The sequence below is a fragment of the Chrysemys picta genome, chromosome 1, assembly GCF_011386835.1.
Source record: "Chrysemys picta bellii isolate R12L10 chromosome 1, ASM1138683v2, whole genome shotgun sequence".
NCBI classification, from domain to species: domain Eukaryota; kingdom Metazoa; phylum Chordata; order Testudines; family Emydidae; genus Chrysemys; species Chrysemys picta.
In genome coordinates, this window is record NC_088791.1 from 150,896,619 (window position 1) to 150,916,817 (window position 20,199).

The following is a 20,199-nucleotide window of genomic DNA, read 5'->3' on the forward strand; positions in this document are numbered from 1 at the left end:
TGGCTTCCCACCTGATTTTTATAAACCATTTGAAGAATAGGTAGCACCTATCCTGGACAGGTTCTTCACTGAACTGTCCCAGAAAAGTATAATTCCCTGATATATGAGAACTACCTTACTTACAGTAATTCTTTAAAAGGATAAAGCAGATAATAATTGTGGATTCTTTTGCCTTAGGTCTTTGCCAAGATCTTACATGCTATGTTTGGCAAAGATATTAGCCACTAAATTCATACAGTACCTGACAGGAAGAGTTGCGGCAGTCAGCTGCTGATGCCTGGAGAATTTGTATGCGTAATTCTCCTCCACTCTCAGGAGTGTGCTGTTCCATCAGTGTCAGTGGGGCACTCCCTGATGGGCAAATGGACTTCAAGGGAGCAGTACGTATATACCTCACAGTCACTTGCTCCTACCCCTTCTCTGAGGGATCTAGTTGCAGATGTATTGACTTTTTTTAGTACTTTGTCATCATCAAACAAGGAGCTGGAGCATACTAAGTATTGGGGAAGACTAAATTTCCTTTCCAATAATCCACTAGAGTTCCAGGAACAAGGGGACACCTTTGAAATCCTTCCTGAGCAATTTGCAAACTATTTTGGAGGTGGTGGTGTTGTGGAGTGAGGGTTATTTCTAAATATCTAGCCATTTGTTCCCTATGGCTGTCATTCCAACTTTCTGCATAGCCACAGCTTAATTTATTTTGCCAGCCACTGAACTAACTAATTAAAGCCATCTTTGCCTTGTCAGTATGCCATGCTATGTTGTGGGGGTCAGATGCTAGAAGATGGTTAACTGATAGGCACAGCTCCTACCCACCTGACCAGGAGGAATTGGCTCATTTTAGGCCAGCTGGCAGAAGTGCTGCCCACTAGGATCATGATTAAAGTCATACTTATGAGTACTTTGCAGGAAGTGAATCCAATCAGCCACTGCAGAGGGACCTGCTCATTGACTGAACTGATTCTAGTGGTCTACCTCTCTGCAAGTAGATGACATGGCATGAGCGAAATTGGCATGTACTAAATGCAGTGAGACTGTTTTTTAATCAAACACTTATTTGTCAAGAGGCTAAGGTTGTTCCCAGGTCTCGGCTCTCAGCAGAGGAAAAGGACACTTCAGCACTACCATCAAGTAACGGAAGCTGTTTCTCTTTGCTCAGTTTGTCTATCCATTTCTAATGGCCACGTCCCTGCAATACCTAGGTGCCAGCTTCCCGGGTAAGAGCAGTGTCAGTCTCCCCTGCCCAGGGCCCTGGTGTCTCCACCAGCTTGGTGTTTTTTATGTTACATGGCATTGCTAGCTCAGCATTCCAAATCACTTTATTTTCAGTAATATCTTGGTTGATTATCAGAGGACCCGAACACCTGTGTCTCCCATTGACTTGACTTGGAATTGTTTGTGCACAATACCTCGGAAAATTAGGCCCGTGGCATTGATGCCACTTGAAGTTGGGTAGTGCAGAGACAAGTCCAGTGTAGCCCACCCAACCCACTAATACAGAGATGCAAGCCTTAGAGGCAATAAGTCCCACGATGCAGTCTTCCTTCCAGAACTGCCCAGACTCTAAGAGGGAAATAGCACAGGGGCTAGCTAAGAGTGTAATCGCCACAAGCCACAGCCTCTGCTCAAGTCGGGCTGGCACATCACAAGCTGGGCCCTGTTGTTCCCAGGAGGCCACATGCCTGCTGGGATTAAAAAATTGAGTATTGCAAGCAGGGACAGCGTAGGGCTGGTTTGTAAGAGGCTGCATCTTAGCTTGGACCAAAATGGAGCATCACATATTGGACTGCTTAGTTTCTATGTACTAAAACAAGATGTGGGCATGTGCATTCCGATTGTATGGGCATGATGCTCCATCTTGAACTGAGCCAGGCAGGGAGATGACTTGGATGAAGAGGAAGCATCACCTGCAGGGAGGGACCTCTGCTGGGCACTGGGCTGGCAACAAGGCATGGCACAGCTGGACTAGTTGTCTCTGCAGTGCCCGGATTTCAGTGGCATAAAGCTGGCACGTTGCTGGCTAAGTCACTGGAGGATGCTGGCCAACTTGAAGTGGTGCAGCCGGAGCAGGGCTGAAACCGGCTCGGTTTCGGGCAGCCGCAGAGCGGCCCTTTGGGCTTCTGGCAAGTGCACGGTCGAAGTTTGGACAGCCAGTGTTTTCGGGCTAGAGAGAAGCAGCCCTTGGCTTTCTAGGAGCCAGCTGTGCTGGGTGGCGGGATGGGGGGGGGGGGGAGGATAAAGCACTGTGCAGCTCTAAAGCAAGCCCGCCTCTTGGGGGAGGGGAGGGGGGAATGCGCCCTGCAGTTTTATTCCGCTTTTGGTGTGTGCGGTTCTCCAGTTTCTGGGGCAACAGCTCGGGGCCCCGGCCGAGCAGCAGCAGAGTCCCCGGGGGTGTGAGGCAGGCGCTCGGGCGGGACGTAGCGGAGCCCGGGGCACCTGCGGTGCCGGGCTGGGGCAAGCGGTGCCCGGGCTGGGTGGCATCCCGGTGACGGGCTGCTGCAGCTCGGCGAGGCCGCCAGGCTGCGCTCTCGGGCCGGTTCGGAGCCTGGCGGCGTCCCCGGGCTGCCGGGGCTCCGGAGCTCCAGAGCCTCCCGGGGAGCGGGCGGTGCAGGCGGGCGGTCCCGGGACAGCGGCTGCCGCGGGAGGAGCCGGAGCTGCGGCTGCAGCGGGAGCAGCCAGGCTGGGAGCTCCGGGCAGCTGAGCGCACCTGGGGCTGGACTTGGGGGCTTGCAGCCGGGCGCGGAGCCGCCGCTGCCCGGGGAGGGGGCGCGAGATGCCGGCTGAGCCCCTCTCCCTGCCCGGCATGACTCCGAGGGGCTCCGGCCGCTGGGGGCTGTGGGTCGGCCCCTTGGCTGCGCTCCTGTCTCTGCGAGGTGAGTGCCGCCCTGGACGGGGAGGGCGGCGGCGGCGGCGGGGGGGCACCGGCCCTCCGACTTCACTCCGAGCCCGGGCGGGACTTGAACTCGCAACTTTCTCGGTGCCCGGGCCGGGCGAGGGGGAAGCGATCGCCCACTAGGCGCTTGGTGCTGGGGTCGGGAGGGTGGCATCGCCGAGCAGGGAACGGGGCAGCACGCCGGCTGGGCACCCAGGCGCTGTCCACTTCCCCACTGCAAGAGTGAGCTAAGCAAGTTGGCTGGAAGTCCCAGAGAGGGGCTGATCCGCCGCCCTCCCCCCCGGCTTCCCGAGCCCCGGACTATTGCGCCAGGGGGACTCCAGGGGAAGGGGATGCTCCTTGTCAGAGGGAGGGAGATGTTCTGATTTGTGCCCAGTAAACTGCCCAGCCTTGGCTTATTTATAGGGAATGGGAAATGTGCGATTGCTCCTGTAGTCTTTTTTAACGCAGATGGGTCGGATGGAGTTGTTCTATTGCAGCCAGGCATGGAGAGAGGAGTGTGGCCCATGTCCTCTCTCTCTGCTGTGTTCACAGGAGCGTTTTCTGCTGGGCTCTTGAACTTGCTTTAAAGTAACTGTATTTCACTTCATGCTCAATGGCCTGGCCCCAGCCTAGCTCAAAGATTGCTTAAAGCTCCAGGATGAAGATCATGATTTACAACTTTGCTCCTCAGGCATAAGGCAACTTTCTACCAGTAGGGTAAAGCTTGTCTGTGAGGGAGAAAGAGCTTGCTCAGGGGGTTGGTCCAAGACTGACAGGAACACCCACACGAGACTAAGGATCATCACAGACCTCACCAGTACCTTCAGCTGCAGGTGCATTTCTCCACCCTGCCTTCTCTAATACAAACACAGAACAGCATGTACAGTTAACAAGCCAACCCCAACCCATACCCCTACCAAAACGAAATGCTACCTACCCTGCATCCACAGTTCTCCCCTAGAGTAGAGGGTGAGAAGGCTCAAACTGCACACAGGATGTTAGTCACATCACGGAATGCGCCACTGGAAAGTGCTCAGATACTAAGGTGATGGGAACATTATAAGAATCTGTCAATAATGGAATTTTCACACTCATCCCTTGATCAGTTAGTTATGCCCTCTTTTTAGCAGCAGGCAGACTGGAGAGCCTGAATTGTCTCTCCTATGCAATGGTCCTTTCCCTCTCCATAGTTTAGGATCTGTTAAGGTATAGTTCCTCTAAGATACGGGGTACAGTTTTCAAACGTGCTGAAGTGACTTAGATCCCAGAGTCCAATTTTCAAAAGTGATTTAGGCGCCTAAATTAGGTTGTTTTGAGCATTTTTTTCCTGTCAGCTTAAAAAAAGAGAGCTTGTTTACAATATATTTCCTTACCCATTTTACTAACAACATTTTAGATGAAATAGGACAGGGATAGTCAATAGGCAGACTGCAGGATAAATCTGGACCATCAGATGCTTTTGAACGGACTCTGAAATCTTTTTATTATTATTATTATCATTATTTTTGTATTTTCTCTGGAGTCTGGAAATTGACTACACTTTGATGAAGGAATTTGGACCTTGACAAAAAATAATTGATTACCCCTGAAATAGGAAGCACTATTCATGCTGTTTGTTTTCTTTTTGAATTTTTCTTCGCTTGGATAATGATGAAAGTGAAAACAACTTCACTGATTAGTTTCTCAATGCTGCAGTGTTTGGGTTACAAACAATAAAATGGTATGATTGTTTAAACAGAACCTTTCACCCCTCACCCCCAAATTACCAGGGAGGGGGAATAATGAAAACATTTCTATTGATGTGAGATTTTTGAATAAGTTTATTACAAACTCCAATTTTGGGGACAAATTTGAGTTGCACTTCATTATCTCTTTACATGGTAAAGGATCTAACCGATATTTATTCTGGGGCTTTCATTTTATTGTACAATGTTGATAGATACTACTTGGCAGATTACAAATTTACCTTTAAATAAAAGATTTTATTTACAGAACAGTAATTGTTTTCCTGCACCTTCCTCTTTAATTTTTAAAGATGCATCAGTGATCCTCCATTCTCTCAAGTTGGTGGTTTATTTTTGCCTTTGGAAGATGCTTTGAAATGGGTAGTAGTTGTAAGCAACAGTGGTGTAGTAACCTGCATGTTACATAGAAGGAAGAGGTACATCCTTTTTTTGGGGGGGGGGTCCTTTATAGAAGAATAATCTGGTGAAGGTGTAAGTGTCAGGCATATAGCATTACTTACGTTGAATTAAACCCCAATGATTACCATGGTTGTTTTTAAGCCAAATAATGTTTGAAGGAGACCCACAAGTGGGTCTCACTTTGGGGTACAACATTGAGATAGGAAGTGTGGTCTTTCTATCAGATGTGTGTTTGGTTTGATGGGTTGCGGGTGAGAAGGCAGGGAGATTGGACCACATTCAAAGCACAGTTGCCAACTTTCATGCTGTAAATTAGCACCCCGATTTTCACAATAAGACAAAAATCAAGCAAATCCCATTTCAAAACAAGGCTCAAACAAGCCAATCCCTAAGAACCCCAACACTCTATGTGACTAGATCCGCCTGGCGTGCAGTCTGGGACTGTGGTGGGCCTGCTGTGTACCCCTGACTCTCTCCCCCACCCTTGCCCCTGTTTGCCAGGAGCCAAGAAAAAAAAAAAAAAAAAAAAGCAACAAGCTACAAGCCAAACAAGCTACAAGCCAAAAACTAGCCAACAAGCAACTCACAAGCCAATTAAGCCAAAAACAAGCCCAATTTCTGTGCTTTTTCACGGGTTTGGCATGTCTGATTCAAGGTGATATTTGGTCTGAGGATGGAACCTCCAGGGGTCTCCTTGCACCCAGTCACTTTACATCTATGACATGGTATGGTCAAACTTTTTAGGGAATCGCCTGATGAGAATCTGGTGTCATAGCCCATTTTATTGATGTTGTTTTGTGGAATAGTGGTGATTCTGTTTCATAGGAGCTAGTGTGCAGCTTTATTTAGGCTTATAATACCCATACTGCATGCTCCTCAGGGCAGGGACAGTGTCTTTAGTTTCCCTGTAAAGCATTAAGGGGGATTTATACAAATGTTAATGGACATTCAGCCCCCCTAGTGGAATATATGGAAAGTAGGGAGGGAATTCTGTTTAAAGCTTAAACAAAACCTATGCTTGCAAAGCAATCCCGCTATGTTGCCAGTAATAGCTTATTGCAAATTTTCAAATGTGTTAGAAATCACACATTGGGAACAGCTAAATTGAAGATTCATTTTTAACGAAATGAGGTTTCTATCATGTGATGTCGTCGCAACAGGTGATCGTGTTAACTGTGCACGTGCAGTGGGGGCTCTCGACCGAGGGACTGACAGCACTGCATAGAGTCTGTCAGAGTCCCAGCAACTGCTCTGCAGCACCTCACACAGTACTACACCATTCATCTTGATCTGCAGCACCTTGTGCTCTTTTAGTCCAGTCTTGGACTCCTTTTACGCAGCTCTGGTAACGCACTTCAGCCCTACCATATAGCACCTGCTTCTATTGCAGGCCTGCTCCCTCTTACTCCCAGCTCTGCTACAGCTCTTGAGTTGTGGTCCGAGGACAGTGCCCCTTGCTCGTCCATCCTTGTGTATCATCTGAACAGGCTGCTGCTTGTGTCGAACTGCATGGCTTCCTGATTGTGTAGATACATTATTTCACTTGCGACCTGACCTGTTCTCTAGAGGTAAACACAAATGCATTAACACACTCTTGGTCTTCTCCAGTGGGCTTCCTCCCCTCTTTTGGAAAATGGGCATAATTGACTTTTCATCTCTTTTCTTTCAGTACTTTTCAAACAGTTGTTCATTTATAGGATGTCATTGTGGGATCTCAAAGCACCTCAAGACCAACTATATTTAGTTTTTCTGTAACAGTTTGAATATTCCAAGTGTTGCATAAACAGCTTAAGAAACTTGCAAATTATTTCTCCTCTCCCTCCTGAGACGTGAGTGAGTAGCAGTATGCCAAAATTACAGATGGCAATATTGAGGCAAAAGGGGTTTAAGGGCTTGCTCAAGCTCATTGGCAGAGCCATGAATAGAGGCAAATAGTGCTGGCTCCTTGGTCCGAGTTCTATCCACTAGAGAATGTTAAATGCATGTGGCAGGATAAGCAATATTTCTAATGGTATTCTTAACTACTAAATTGTGGCGACTCATCTATATTTAGCAGGATGCTACTATCATTGTGCTTTTTAAAAAAAAAAAAGTAAAGTGCTTTTAACACAACGTATTTCAAGGAGAAATGCAGACACTGAGACTCTATTCTTTGTAGTTTTCTTCTTGTTGAGCAATAATTCTGCTTTCCTTTTATAACAGTCCAGAGTGAAATTTAGCTTCTGGATGTTAACAGACAGAGGTGTAATGAAGAAAATTCCCTTCTTGTAAATCCTAGTTAGTATTAACATGGCAATTTACAAATATTATCCAATGAGTACGCCCGACACTTTTCTTTGATAAGGGAGGGCACAATCATTAACCCATGTGACGTTGCAGTCTATATGGTTTTACATTATATTCACTCATTGGCATATTTTTATACCTGGAATATGCTTTATGCAAAAGGTCTCTTGTAAGGTATCATTACAAAGCTTATAATCTACTGAGTGTGATTATCCTATTTGTATAAATGTACCACTCTTGTATGTGAAACTAGAAATATGAAATATAACTCTGAGGGCCTATTGTAATTATGCAAAGTGTGAGCCATTAATGGTGGTTTGGAATCTTGATGACTCCCATTAACCAGGACAATTGACTGCAGATGGCTGTGTTTTACCTGTAAGTCTTCCTGTATACGTTTGTGCTGGCAAGTGGGCAATGAAATCTTGCAGTGACATGTGATCATGCCATCTGAACTGGAATCCATCTTTAACCTGGTGTCTTTCCATTGAGAAGGAGAGGGTGGGAACCCAGAGAGGGACAAAGGATTCCAGCCTTATGCAAAAGATATATAAAGGGGAGGAACAGAACAAAGTGGAGGAGCCATCATGAAGAATCCCCTAGCTACCACCTGAGCTGGAACAAGAGCTGTACCAGGGGAAATAATTGTGCCCAGGCCTGGAAGGTGTCCAGTTTGAGGAAAAAACTTACTGAAGCATCTCTAAGGGTGAGATGATCTGTATTCAGTTTGATTAGACATAGATTTGCGTGTTTTTTATTTTATTTTGCTTGGTGACTTACTTTGTTCTGTCTGTTACTACTTGGAACCACTTAAATCCTACTTTCTGTATTTAATAAAATCACTTTTTACTTATTAATTGACCCAGAGTATGTATTAATACCTGGGGGAGCAAACGTCCGTGCATATCTCTCTATCAGTGTTACAGAGGGTGAACAATTTATGAGTTTACCCTGCATAAGCTTTATAAAAGGTAAAACAGATTTATTTGGGTTTAGACTCCATTGGGAGTTGGGCATCAGAGTGTTAAAGACAGGAACACTTCTGTGAGCTGCTTTCAGGTAAACCTGCAGCTTTGGGGCAAATAATTCAGACCCTGGTCTGTGTTGGAGCAGTCGGGTGTGTCTGGCTCGGCAAGACAGGGTGCTGGAGTCCTGAGCTGGCAAGAAAAGTAGGAGCAGAGGTAGTCTTGGCACATCGGGTGGCAGCTCCCAAGGGGGTTTCTGTGATCCAACCCGTCACAATCCATTTTACAGATGGGGAAACTGATGCACAGAGCAGGGAAGTGACTTGCTGAGCATCATATAGGGCCTCCTCCCAGCTCTGCTTCTTAGAACTCAGGAGTACCTGATTCCCAGTCAAGTGTTAATAAAGTAGTAATAATATAATAATACCCTGCTCTTCATCAGTGGATCTCAAAGCACTTTACAAAGGGGGTCAGTATCATTATCCCCATTTTACAGATGGGGAAACTGGGGTAGAGAGGGGTGAAGTGATTGTCCGAGGTCACCCAGCAGGCCAGTGGCAGAACTGGACATAGGCCCAAGGTCTCCTGAGTATCTGTTCAGTGTTTTATCCACTGGGCCATACTGCCTTCAGACCACTTCTCCCTTATGGAAGTTTCATGCTCCTAAAGACCATGATAAGAATTTACCATTATTAGTTATGTACAGCGAACTGTCGTCTCTACATAACTGATTTATCTACTTGGTTTTGGTGGTCACTGTTATGTCCATTCCAGCTCCAGAGTTTACTTAAGTTATTTCTTTTGACTTTTTTTTTTTTTTTGAAGGAAGGTGTAGTTTAAAAATACCCCAAGAAACCTGCCCTCCCTTCATGGCTGGTGATATTTGGAAGCGGTTATCTTGCTTTTTTTTAAGTATTGATTGGTCCAGCATTCCTCATCCTCCTTCCCTTCCTCTATTCAGATTCAGGCATGCAAACACTTCTTACACACATGCCATGTTGCGTGTCCTTCATTATTCATATCTATGTAGATCCCAGCTCCTCACAAAACGAGTGGATGGTGTAGCCTGAAGTCTCTTAATTTTGCATTTAAACCTCCCCACTCACTGAAGGATACAAAGTAGTATCATGTTTTTTTGTTTTTGTTTTTTGTCTTCTTGAGACAATAATGACAAGAGTGTGAGTTGGATTCTACATCTTCTTTTGCATCATCAACGGAAAGTTGATGTCTATATTCTGGTCAGTTACATCCATGCACTGGTTTTCTTCAAAACACAAGAGCTAGAAGTGTAACTTTAAAGAGATGAAAGTGTGCATTTGGAGGCACAATTCTGCAGCAGTGAGCGTAAGAACTGCCATACAAGATCAGAGCAGTGGTCCACAAAGACTAGTCTCCTGTCTCTGACAGTGGCCAATACCAGTCGCTTCAAGGGAAGGTGCAAGAAACCTCAGGCTACGTCCTCACTACGGGGGGGAGGGGAGGGTCAATTTAAGATACGCAAATAGCGTAGCTGAATTCGACGTATTGGAGCCGACTTATCCCACTGCGAGGACGGCGGCAAATCGATCTCCGCGGCTCCCCCGTTGACGGCGCTTACTCCTACCTCCGCTGGTGGAGTACAAGCGTCGATTCGGGGATTGATTATAATTTGATCCCCAAGAGATCGATTTCTACCCGCCAATTCAGGCGGGTAGTGTAGACGTAGCCTCACAGTGGGCAGTTTAGTTAATAACGTGCATTAAGTCAAGAGGTTCCCTGGTGCTGTCTTATTGCTGAGGGCAGCCCAGTCACTGGGCTGTGAATGTAAACACTCCACGTGTAGCTCCTAAAATTTTCTTCTGCCTTGTCAAGGCCTCATCATTTTCCTTCAACCCTGTGTTACTTTAAGAAGGGCTCCCGAGTCAAGCAGGCAAGCCACATTTTGAAGTTCTCATGTCTCAAAATAAAGTAAATTATATATTCCTTTTAACAGCAGAAAGGGACCAAGGAGTCCAAAATCCGTTCTTCCCTCAGGGAAGCCATTTCCATCCAGAAAACAACAAGCACAAAAGTCCCTCTTGTTCAAAAGCAAGATTCAGTTACAGCAACTGAAAACAAACTTGCAGACTCTCCAATTATCTCGACTGTTGGAGTAAAATACCTTCCTTTCACTCATACACCCCTCCCACGTCAGAGGGCTGGCATGCCGTATCAGAATGGCACAAGGGAGATTTCTTCCTGACCCCCATTAGTTAGAGGTTGACTTATTAGGCTCTCCAGCAGGAAGATTTATTGTGTGTGTGTATAATATTCTACCTAACATAACTGTTGTTCTCATTATCCTTATAAATGTGTAATCCATTGTGAATCCTGCTAAGCTCTTGGCCTTAGTGGTAACATGTGGTAATAAGTTCCAGAGGTTCATTATGTGCTGTGCATTAGTTTTTCTTTTTTTTGTTTGTGGTTTTTTTTGTTTTTTTGAAGTGTTTCATTGAACAGCCCCTTGTCCTTCTGTTATGAGAGTAAATAGAAGCACCTCACCGTTTGTATTCTCTGTACCCCTCAGTATCTTCTCTATCTCCCCTCTAAATTGAATCATCCCAACCTCAACGTCATAAGGAAGTTTCTCCTGACCTATATACATTTTTGTTGCCCGTTTTTGAAACTCTTCAGTTTTCGCTATATTTTTTAGGTAAAGCAGCCAGAAGTAAATGCAGTATTCTTGTTGAGAGTATGCGATCAATTTTCATAATCAAATATACTGAAAATAGAAATGCCATCTCATTATTTAGACATCCTAACATTTTGTTTGACTGCTGCTGTGCATTGAACAAATGTTTACCCTGAGCTGTCCACGATGATACCAAGCTAATTTCCCCAAGGGATTACAGTTAAATTAGAACCTACTAATATGTACGAGTAGTTCAAATGATTCCTTTAAGTTTGTATTACCTTCCATTTGCTAACATTGAATTTCATCCTCCATGACCATGCTACTTGTTTGCCTAGCTTTCTTAGACCCCTCTGAAGTTCCTCACAGCCTTCTTTTGTCTCAACTCACCTAAATCATTTTATCGCTGGCAAATTTTGCCACCTCACTGTTCATCCCCCTTTCCCAGGTCATTCATGAACATATTGAATTACACCAGTCCTGGTATGGGGCCTCCCGGCACCCCTGTGATGATCATTTACATTACTGAACAGTGACTGTTAGCCCTACTCTGGTTTTTGTCTCTTTAGTACATTTCTAATACATGCAAAACATTACCTTTCACCTCATTGCTGAGGGATTTGGTCTCCTTTATCCACTATTTTGTTGACATCTTCAAAGAATTCTAGGAGATGTATGGTTTCCCTTTACAGACACTGTGCTGGCTTGTCCCTATCATGTTCATCTGGGTGCTTTATAATTCAAACTTTAGCTATCATCTCAGCTTGATACTAAAATAAGGCCCATGGGGCTGTAACTCCTGGAATAACCCTAGAACCTTCTTTAAAGATAGGTACACCATTTACTATCTTCCTGTAGCAGCTGACTTGAGCAATAGATTGCATAAGTTTCTTCAGCCCTTTGGGATCAGACTGTCCAGTCCGGATGACTTGTTGCTCATCAGTTTAGCAGTTTGTTCCATCACCACCTCTTCTTACATCTCGGTCTTTGACACTGTCTCATCGTATTTTCTGAAAAGAGCAGTTAGGAATCTCCCCAGAATCCTGTGTAATAAAGACCAAGGCAAATAAATGATTTAGCTTCTCTGCAATGTCCTTACCCTCCTTAATTGTTCCTTTTACTACCTGATAGTCTATCAGATCCCTTGCTCATAATGAAGGCTTCCTGCTTCTGATATACTTAAAGGATCATTGTTTTCAGTTTTGCTCTCTGTTCTGCTAATTAGCATCTTCTAAAGGATACCTCACTGGCTCAAATAACTTCTTGTACCTTACCATTTAATTGCACAGTGTATTTGCTTGCCTTTCTACACTGTTTTTGTTTAGGGGCATATGTACCTTCTGTGACTGTGTTATGGTTGCTTAAGTAGCCTCTATGCCGAGGGTAATGATGTTAATTTCTCTACTTTGAAGTTGGGTTCTTTTGGATCAGCTTCCTCATTGCTTTTAAAATATCCGTTTTTAAAGGGGCCATGAGGTACCTGTGTAACTTAGTAATAAGTCAACAGTAGCCTCTATTCTTGTGTGCCCTAGAACTAGTTGTTCCAGGAAGCATTGCTTAAGATGTTGAGAGAATGTTTCTCTAACCCTTGTCCCGTTGTGATATTGAACCGGTTAACATGTGGATAGCTGAAGTCACCCACTATTGCTCTTTTGTTAGGCTTTGTTGCTTTTTTTGATCTCTCAACACTGTATGCTCCATATCCTTTTCCTGATCAGGGGGTCACTAATAGGACCTTATTCGTATACTTACAGTTTTGGTGGCTTGGGCTTTGTACCCATAAAACTTCTACTCTGTATTCCTCTGCTCTCAGGAATTTCAGCTCACTAGAGTCTATAGAATCTCTCAAGTATAATGCTACTGCATCCACCTCTACACCTCAGTCTGTCCTTCCTGTAGTATTTGTAGCCAGTGTTCCACTGATCGAGCATGTAAGGGTGTAATCAGGAAGGCCAAAGCACAATTGGAATTGCAACTAGCAAGAGATGTGAAGGGTAACAAGAAGGGTTTCTACAGGTATGTTAGCAACAAGAAGAAGGTCAGGGAAAGTGTGGCCTCCTTACTGAATGGGGGAGGCAACCTAGTGATAGATGTTGTGGAAAAAGGTGAAGTACTCAATGTTTGTGGTGGGTTTTTTTTTTTTGCCTCGGTCTTCACAAACAAGGTCAGCTCCCAGACTGCTGCAATGGGCAGCACAGTATGGGGAGGAGGTGAGCAACCCTCAGTGGTGAAAGAACAGGTTATGGACTATTTAGAAAAGGTGGACAAGCACAAGTCCACGGGGCTGGATGCAATGCATCCAAGGGTGCTGTGGGAGTTGGCTGATCTGATTGCAGAGCCATTGGTCATTATCTTTGAAAACTCATGGTGATTAGGGGAGGTCCCGGACGATTGGAAAAAGGCAAATATAGTGCCATCTTTAAAAAAGGGAAGAAGGAGAATCCGGGGAGCTACAGACTTGTCAGCCTCACCTCTGTCCCTAGAAAAATCCTGTAGCAGGTCCTCAGGGAATCCATTTTGAAGCACTTGGAGGAGAAGAAGGTGATCAGGAACAGTGAACATAGATTCACCAAGGGCAAGTCATGCCTGACCAACCTGATTGCCTTCTATGATGAGATAACAGGCTCTGTGGACATGGGGAAAGCGGTGGACATGATATACCTTGACTTTAGCAAAGCTTTTGATTGTCTCCCACAGTGTTCTTGCCAGCAAGTTAAAGTATGGATTGGATGAATGGACTATAAGGTGGATAGAAAGCTGGCTAGGTCGTAGGGCTTAACGGGTAGTGATCAATGGCTCAATGTCTAGTTGGCAGCCGGTATCAAGCGGAGTGCCCTAGAGGTCGGTCCTGGGGCCGGTTTTGTTCAACGTCTTCATTAATGATCTGGATGATGGGATGGATTGCACCCTCAGCAAGTACGCAGATGACACTAAGCTCGGGGGAGAGGTAGATACACTGGAGGGTAGGGATAAGGTCCAGAGAGACCTAGACAAATTGGAGGATTGGGCCAAAAGAAATCTGAGGTTCAACAAGGACAAGTACAGAAGCATTCTATGCACTGCTACAGGCTGAGGACCGATTGACTAAGCAGCAGTTCTGCAGAAAAGGACCTGGGGATTACAGTGGATAAGAAGCTGGATATAAGTCAGCAGTGTGCTCCTGTTGCCAAGAAGGCTAACGGCATATTGGGCTGCATTAGTAGAAGCATTGCCAACAGATCAAGGGAAGTGATGATTACCCTCTATGCAGCACTGGTGAGGCGACATCTGGAGTATTGCTTCCAGTTTTGGGGGCCCCACTACAGAAAGGTTGTGGACAAATTGGACAGAGTCCAGCAGAGGGCAACAAAAATGATTAGGGGACTGGGGCACATGACTTATGAGGAGAGGCTGAGGGAATTGGGTTTATTTAGTCTGCAGCAGAGAAGAGTGAGGGGGGATTTGATAGCAACCTTCAACTACCTGAAAGAGGGTTCCAAAGAGGATGGAGCTACGCTGTTCTCAGTGGTGGCAGATGACAGAACAAGGAACAATGGTCTCAAGTTGCAGTGGGGGAGGTCCAGGTTGGATATTAGGAAACACTATTTCACTAGGAGGGTCGTGAAGCACTGGAATGGGTTACGTAGGGAGGTGGTGGAATCTCCACCCTTAGAGACTTTTAAGGCCTGGCTTGACAAAGCTCTGGCTGGGATGATTTATTTGGGGTTGATCCTGCTTTGAGCAGGGGGTTGGACTAGATGACCTCCTGAGGTCTCTTCCAACCCTAATCTTCCATGATTTATTGTTTGTTTTTTATTATTATTTTTGTCATCGCACCACCTCTCTGTAATATCTATTAAGTCAAAGTTCTCTTCAGCTAGCAGGCATTCTAATTCACCCAGTTTTGGTTTTGAGTTTCTTGCATTGGTATATTAGATTAGTATGGCTATTATTTTAATAAGCCGTGTGCCTGTTTAGATTTAACATATCACTTATTACTTCTTACAGAATTTAACTCTGCTGTTGAGCTGTTTGTCGGTTAATCCTACACTGGAAACAGCGGTCGTTCTGTATTACTGGCATCCCTAGACGATGTTTTAGTCAGAGTTGAATGCCCCTCCACACCTGTCAGCTTTCCAGAGATGGCTGTGTTTTGTAGCAAATTCAGCAGCCACAGGACCCAAAATTGTGTGAAGCCCTGGTCATATGCACCCTCATGCTCTGTGACTAACTTATTTATTTAGCTGTACAATACTCTGCTCTGTGGAAGTCAGCAGTTATATCATGCCGGAGGGGATGGTTTAGAGTAGATCCTAAGAATCAAATGTTAAATACTCAGACTCCCTAGAACCATGGGTTCTGACTCCAGGGCACTCTCTACAGTTTTTTAGCCTTGTGAAGGAGATAAACTGAGTTCCATGCAGTGTACTGTCTGATGGTCTTTGGGCTGAAGTCTTTAAAAAACCAGGTCCTGACTGCTGTAGGATTGCTTGGATGCAAAAGGTTCCAGGGCTTTACCTTGGTGTTCTTGGCCAAAATGTCCCCTCCTACCCACGTGCAACGTGCTCACTGCTGGGCTGCTGTTCTCTACCCAGAAGTGCTGCATCTCCATGGTGCTGTGTGTATATGGTGTCTGAGGCATTTTGTGATTTTTTTTTTTTTTTTTACCATGGTAAAGCCTGCAATATGTTATTTTAATGAAGCCACTTGTGAGCAGCTATGCCAAGGGCTTCAGGGCAACTCAGGCTGCCTGAATAATCTGAGTGTCCTTTGCCTCACTAGCTGCATTAGCCTCTTTGTTAGTTATGGAGCAATGAGAAGGTATTTCAGAGGGGCTGCAGTTGACCTTCTGGCTAGCTGTCAGGAGCTGGTAGCCAGGAGAGACCAAAGAGAGCTTGGCTACTTGGAAAAGGGACAGAATAGCCTCAGTCCCTGTGCAAATCATCCTGTCTTTGGTTTGGTTTGTCAAGGGCAACCCCTCCCTTTGCCCCTGAAACAGCTGGTGTGCCTGGGGCCCCTATTGCTGGGCTCATCCACAGTCAGGGCCTTCCATTTCCAGGCTGCTGATGTCCATGGTCCAAGCCATAAGTATGTCTTTTTCAGTTGGATGGTGTGGCAGTAATGCTGTATCCACAGGGCTTTTGCTAGTACTCTTGGGGCACACTTTGTCTCTGTCTTTTGTAAGTCCTCGATCTATTCTCTGCTTCCCCCCCCCCTTCCATCCTGCCTTCCCTTGTCGCTTTTCCCAGTCACAATTTTAAACCATGTTTTAAGTCTCTATCATGCCAGGTTGTCAGCAATTCTCTGTTTATCCACAGAACAGGTACAGCATGGGCAGCAGCCAAGCGGACTCCCAGGCAGTACTGCCCTGCCAATTTGCTGTAGCCCTGCTCTGGAGGGGTGACCTCTCTGGGCAAGAGGGGAGTTCAGTCTCCACATACTCCTGCTGCATCCTAGTTGAAATAGCCCTTCCAGAATCAGCAGTTTCTTGAAGTAACTGACAAGAGGCACTGGATTCTTGCTGAGTCAGTGAGATGTGTGCTTGCCAAGTGACTGCAGCAGAAGGAGGCGGTGGCCAGCTTCAGATAGAGGGAAGCCAGTGTACTGTGGGCTCCTTAGCTGCTTTTGGGCCCTCTTACTCTGCTTATGCAGAAACTGAGCTGTAGCAGCAATGATCTGTGCATGAGGGGACAAGGAGTCTGCTGGCTAAAGCACAGGACTGGGAGTCGGGGGGCCTGGGCTGTATTCCTAACTGCCACTACTCACTCGTCGTGCTACCCCTTCTACACGCCGAGCCCAACTACATAATGGCAGAAAGTCTGGTGTAAACGATATCTTGAGTATAGCTGGCGAATGAGGGTGTCTGGCAACAATGTGGCATGCAGTGGGCGTGAAAAACGAATGTGTCACCCTGAGGTGGGGAGGGAGGGTGGAAAGCAACAGGAGGATACTTTTTTCTTGCCCTTCCTGAGATTCAGAACGTGCTGTAGGTGCTTTCCACAGACCGATCCTTCTCCCACCTCTGACCAGCTTACAGCTAGCGCCGGCACTCTCATTGTAGAACTTGGGGGTTTTGCCACTTACTTCAATGGGTGCAGGATGTGTGATTAACAAAAGGGTTTATATCACTGCTGAATGTGTCCCAGAGACTTCCATGGGAGATGCACTGCTTACACTAGCCTTGCTGCAAATTTGAGTTTGGCTCTGTCTCCCTGTCTGTACCATAGGGATAGGGTAATACCTTCCTGCCTCACACAGAGGTACAGAAGTGTTTGTACAGCACTTAAAAACATCAAATATTATCCTCAGTCAATAAGGCCTGGGTCCTTGTCCCCAAGAGATTTTGGAGGTGGGTGCATGTGCGTTTTTAAAATGTTACATTTGTGTAAAAGGCGTACATGCTTTCTGTTGTTAACAACTTTAGCATATGAATTGAAGAGTACCCGGAAAGAAGGCCCCGCATTTTTTGAAAGCTACCCCACATCAATGTACTAAACCACACAATTTTTTTAAAAGCCACTGATTAATTAGGACATATCCTTTCAATCCACTGTGTTAGGTACCAGGTAAGTAGAGCGCATCACTACTGTGTTAATGGCTGTCTAACTACACAGGTAGGCTCCCAAGGACACTGTGTGCCATTTGAAAGTGGATGCACCTGTGATGACCTATTGTATCCATTCAGCCCAACACGCTCTGGTGTCCTGGGGCTTTCAGCTGTAACTTTAAGGCCAAGCTGAATTAACTAGAAACTTTAGTTTTACATTTACAGATGTTTAATGCTACTAATACTTTGAACCTCTCTAGTTCCTTCCATTTGAGGGTTTCAAAATACTTTACAAATGTCAGTCAAATATTCCTTTTAATATCCTGGCGAGGTCAGCAATTATTGTCATCCCGGTTCTGTAGCTGGGGAAACTGAGGCACAGAGGGGGAGGAACTGACTTGCCCAGGGTCACACTGGATGAGGGTGGCAGAGCCAAGAATAGATCTTGCATCTCCCAACTCCCAGTCCTGTGCTTTAATCACAACTTCGCATTGATTTGCTTAAGCAGCGCACACCTAATTCTTTCCCTCTTGAGTTTTAATGGCAACATCTAGCGGACAGTTATTGATTTTTGGTATTTATAGAAAACCTGCAATTGCTAAATCAAATCTTGGCATTTTCTTTCCACCAGCCATACCTTTGTCACCTCCAGGCTGGATTACTGCAGTGACCCTTCTTCAGGGTATCCCGTGAGGCTGCCTTCTGAATGGGGAGCTGTAAGTGTGTGACAGTTGTGCTCCTTGCCCTCTGCTTACTTCTTTTGACTTCTGGGGCAATTCAAGATGCTAAAGCAATGTGTAAAGCCCTACTTGGCATGAGATGCGTATTTTAGAGAAAGCTGCTTTCCGTATGTTCTCTGAGGCATTTGAGATCTGCTGGAGTATCTTGGCTGTCAGAACCTGGTGCTCAGCTTCGGTGGGTCACAGTGTTCTCATGAGAGAGAGAAGCGTCCTGGCTTTGGAAGTCTCTCCCCATTGCTGTCCAGCAGAGTGTTTTAGACTTTCAAGCACACCGGGAAGCTCTCTGTCATCAACCTGAGGCGCATTATTTTGTTTTTTTCTGTTTGAATGTTGTGCAGGTTAGTCGGATGTCTTAGGCCAGCGCACTGATGCAAAGGACGGGGGGCTCCTCTGTGTTAAGTCTGGGCTCTTGAAACGCCAATGACTGTTGTACAAGAGGGTCTCCTCCCTAGCCCTGTGTTCCATCTAACCTTCCACTCCTCATCCAACCCCCCTTTTAAAGCTCTTTCAGTGAACCTTCCAGTGCTGACTCCCCTGCCCCAACTGGAGCCTTTCCATGCTATCCACTCCCCAGACCTGCCATCAAAACTATCTGTAAAGCTGGGATTTTCAAAGGCCCCTTAAGGAAATGAGTTTCTAGCTCCCTTAATCTCCTTTGAAAAATTGAGTTTAGATTCATTTAAAAATAAATGAAAAGCAGAGGCACCAACAAGTGTCAACACCACGAAGCCCAGATCCTATTTTTTTCACTCTGGCACTGCTATAACTCTCCTCTCCTTCATCCCTCCCTGTGTTCAATGTAATTTCTTGCTGGGATAAATCTGATTTAGATTATAAGATCTTTGGGCCAGGGGCTGGGAATGGAAATTTCAAAAGAGCTTATGGGTAAAATCTTCAAAATCATGTAAGTGGCTTTGGTTCCTAAAGTCCCATTTTCAAAAGTGACTTGGGCACTTAGGAGCCTAATTCTCATTGAAAGTCAATGAGAATTAGGCTACTAAACCACTTAGGCTACTTAGAGACTTTTACCTATATCTTTTGTCTGTAAAAACCCAGCAAACCTTAAGTACTCTAGAAATATCACAGGATCATAATACAGTGCCTAGTTACTTCTGGTATGGGTACATGACACCACCTTGTCCAAGGACTATGCCAGGGTGAATCAGAGCTCTGTTTCAAAACTTGTCTTTCACCAACAGAAGTTGGACCAAGAAAGGTATTACCTCACCTACCATGTCTCTCTACTAGCCAGGCGACAGGCATGTGACACAAGGCCTACTGCCATTTCAGAAGAAGTGAAACAGTTGTGTGTTTATTGTATATGGTGTTTAATTGTAAAGTTGTCCCATCAGTGGGGTATTCATTCAAGTCACATTTGGGAAGTTATTTTTCACAACTATAAGGTCCAGAATCTTCTTCTTTTTCTTCTTTTTTTAAAGGGAAGCTTAGGATGTGCAGCTACTGAGGAAACTTGCCGGTGAAAGGTTCCTACATGCCCTGTGTGAATGGCCAGGTGGATTTCTTAAGCCCCGATAGGTGCAATGGCAGGCCAGGTGGTGTATTCAAATGCTTTCAGTGTCACTCTGACTTTACTGTCATTCAAATCAATGAGGAAACAGAGGGATAGCTCAGTGGTTTGAGCATGGGCCTGCTAAACCCAGGGTTGTGAGCTCAATCCTTGAGGTAGCCATTTAGGGCAAAAATCTGTCTGGGGATTGGGCCTGCTTTGAGCAGGGGGTTGGACTAGATGACTTTCTCACCCTGATATTCTATGAAACAACCATTCACTTCAATGGGAGCAGAGTCAGGCCAATGCTGAGTGCTTCTCTTCTCTTATCTCTCTCCCCCAATAAATAAATAGTATATGTGTTGTTTGTCTGAAAATCTAGAAATTCAGTAATTACTGTAATTTTTCATTAAAGGTGAACAAAAATGCTTTTAAAAAACAAACAAACCCGAACTGTTGAGAGGCCAGACAAGTAACGTGTTTATAATTTAGAAATACATTTTAAA

At 45.3% G+C, this 20,199-nt stretch overlaps 1 protein-coding gene across 2 annotated transcripts in view; it reads left to right on the forward strand.

The window, feature by feature from the left end:
* The first annotated feature begins 2,632 nt into the window (after nt 1-2,632).
* Nucleotides 2,633-20,199, forward strand: part of IGSF11 (immunoglobulin superfamily member 11) — a 148,583-nt gene continuing 131,016 nt past the window's right edge. For both annotated transcript variants that reach the window (XR_256626.5, XM_005304777.5), the window contains exon 1: nt 2,633-2,873. Coding sequence is in view for 1 of the 2 variants with exons in the window: in XM_005304777.5 (XP_005304834.2) it covers nt 2,774-2,873 (100 nt within the window). In the remaining variant the exon portion in view is untranslated. The remainder of the gene's footprint in view (nt 2,874-20,199) is intronic.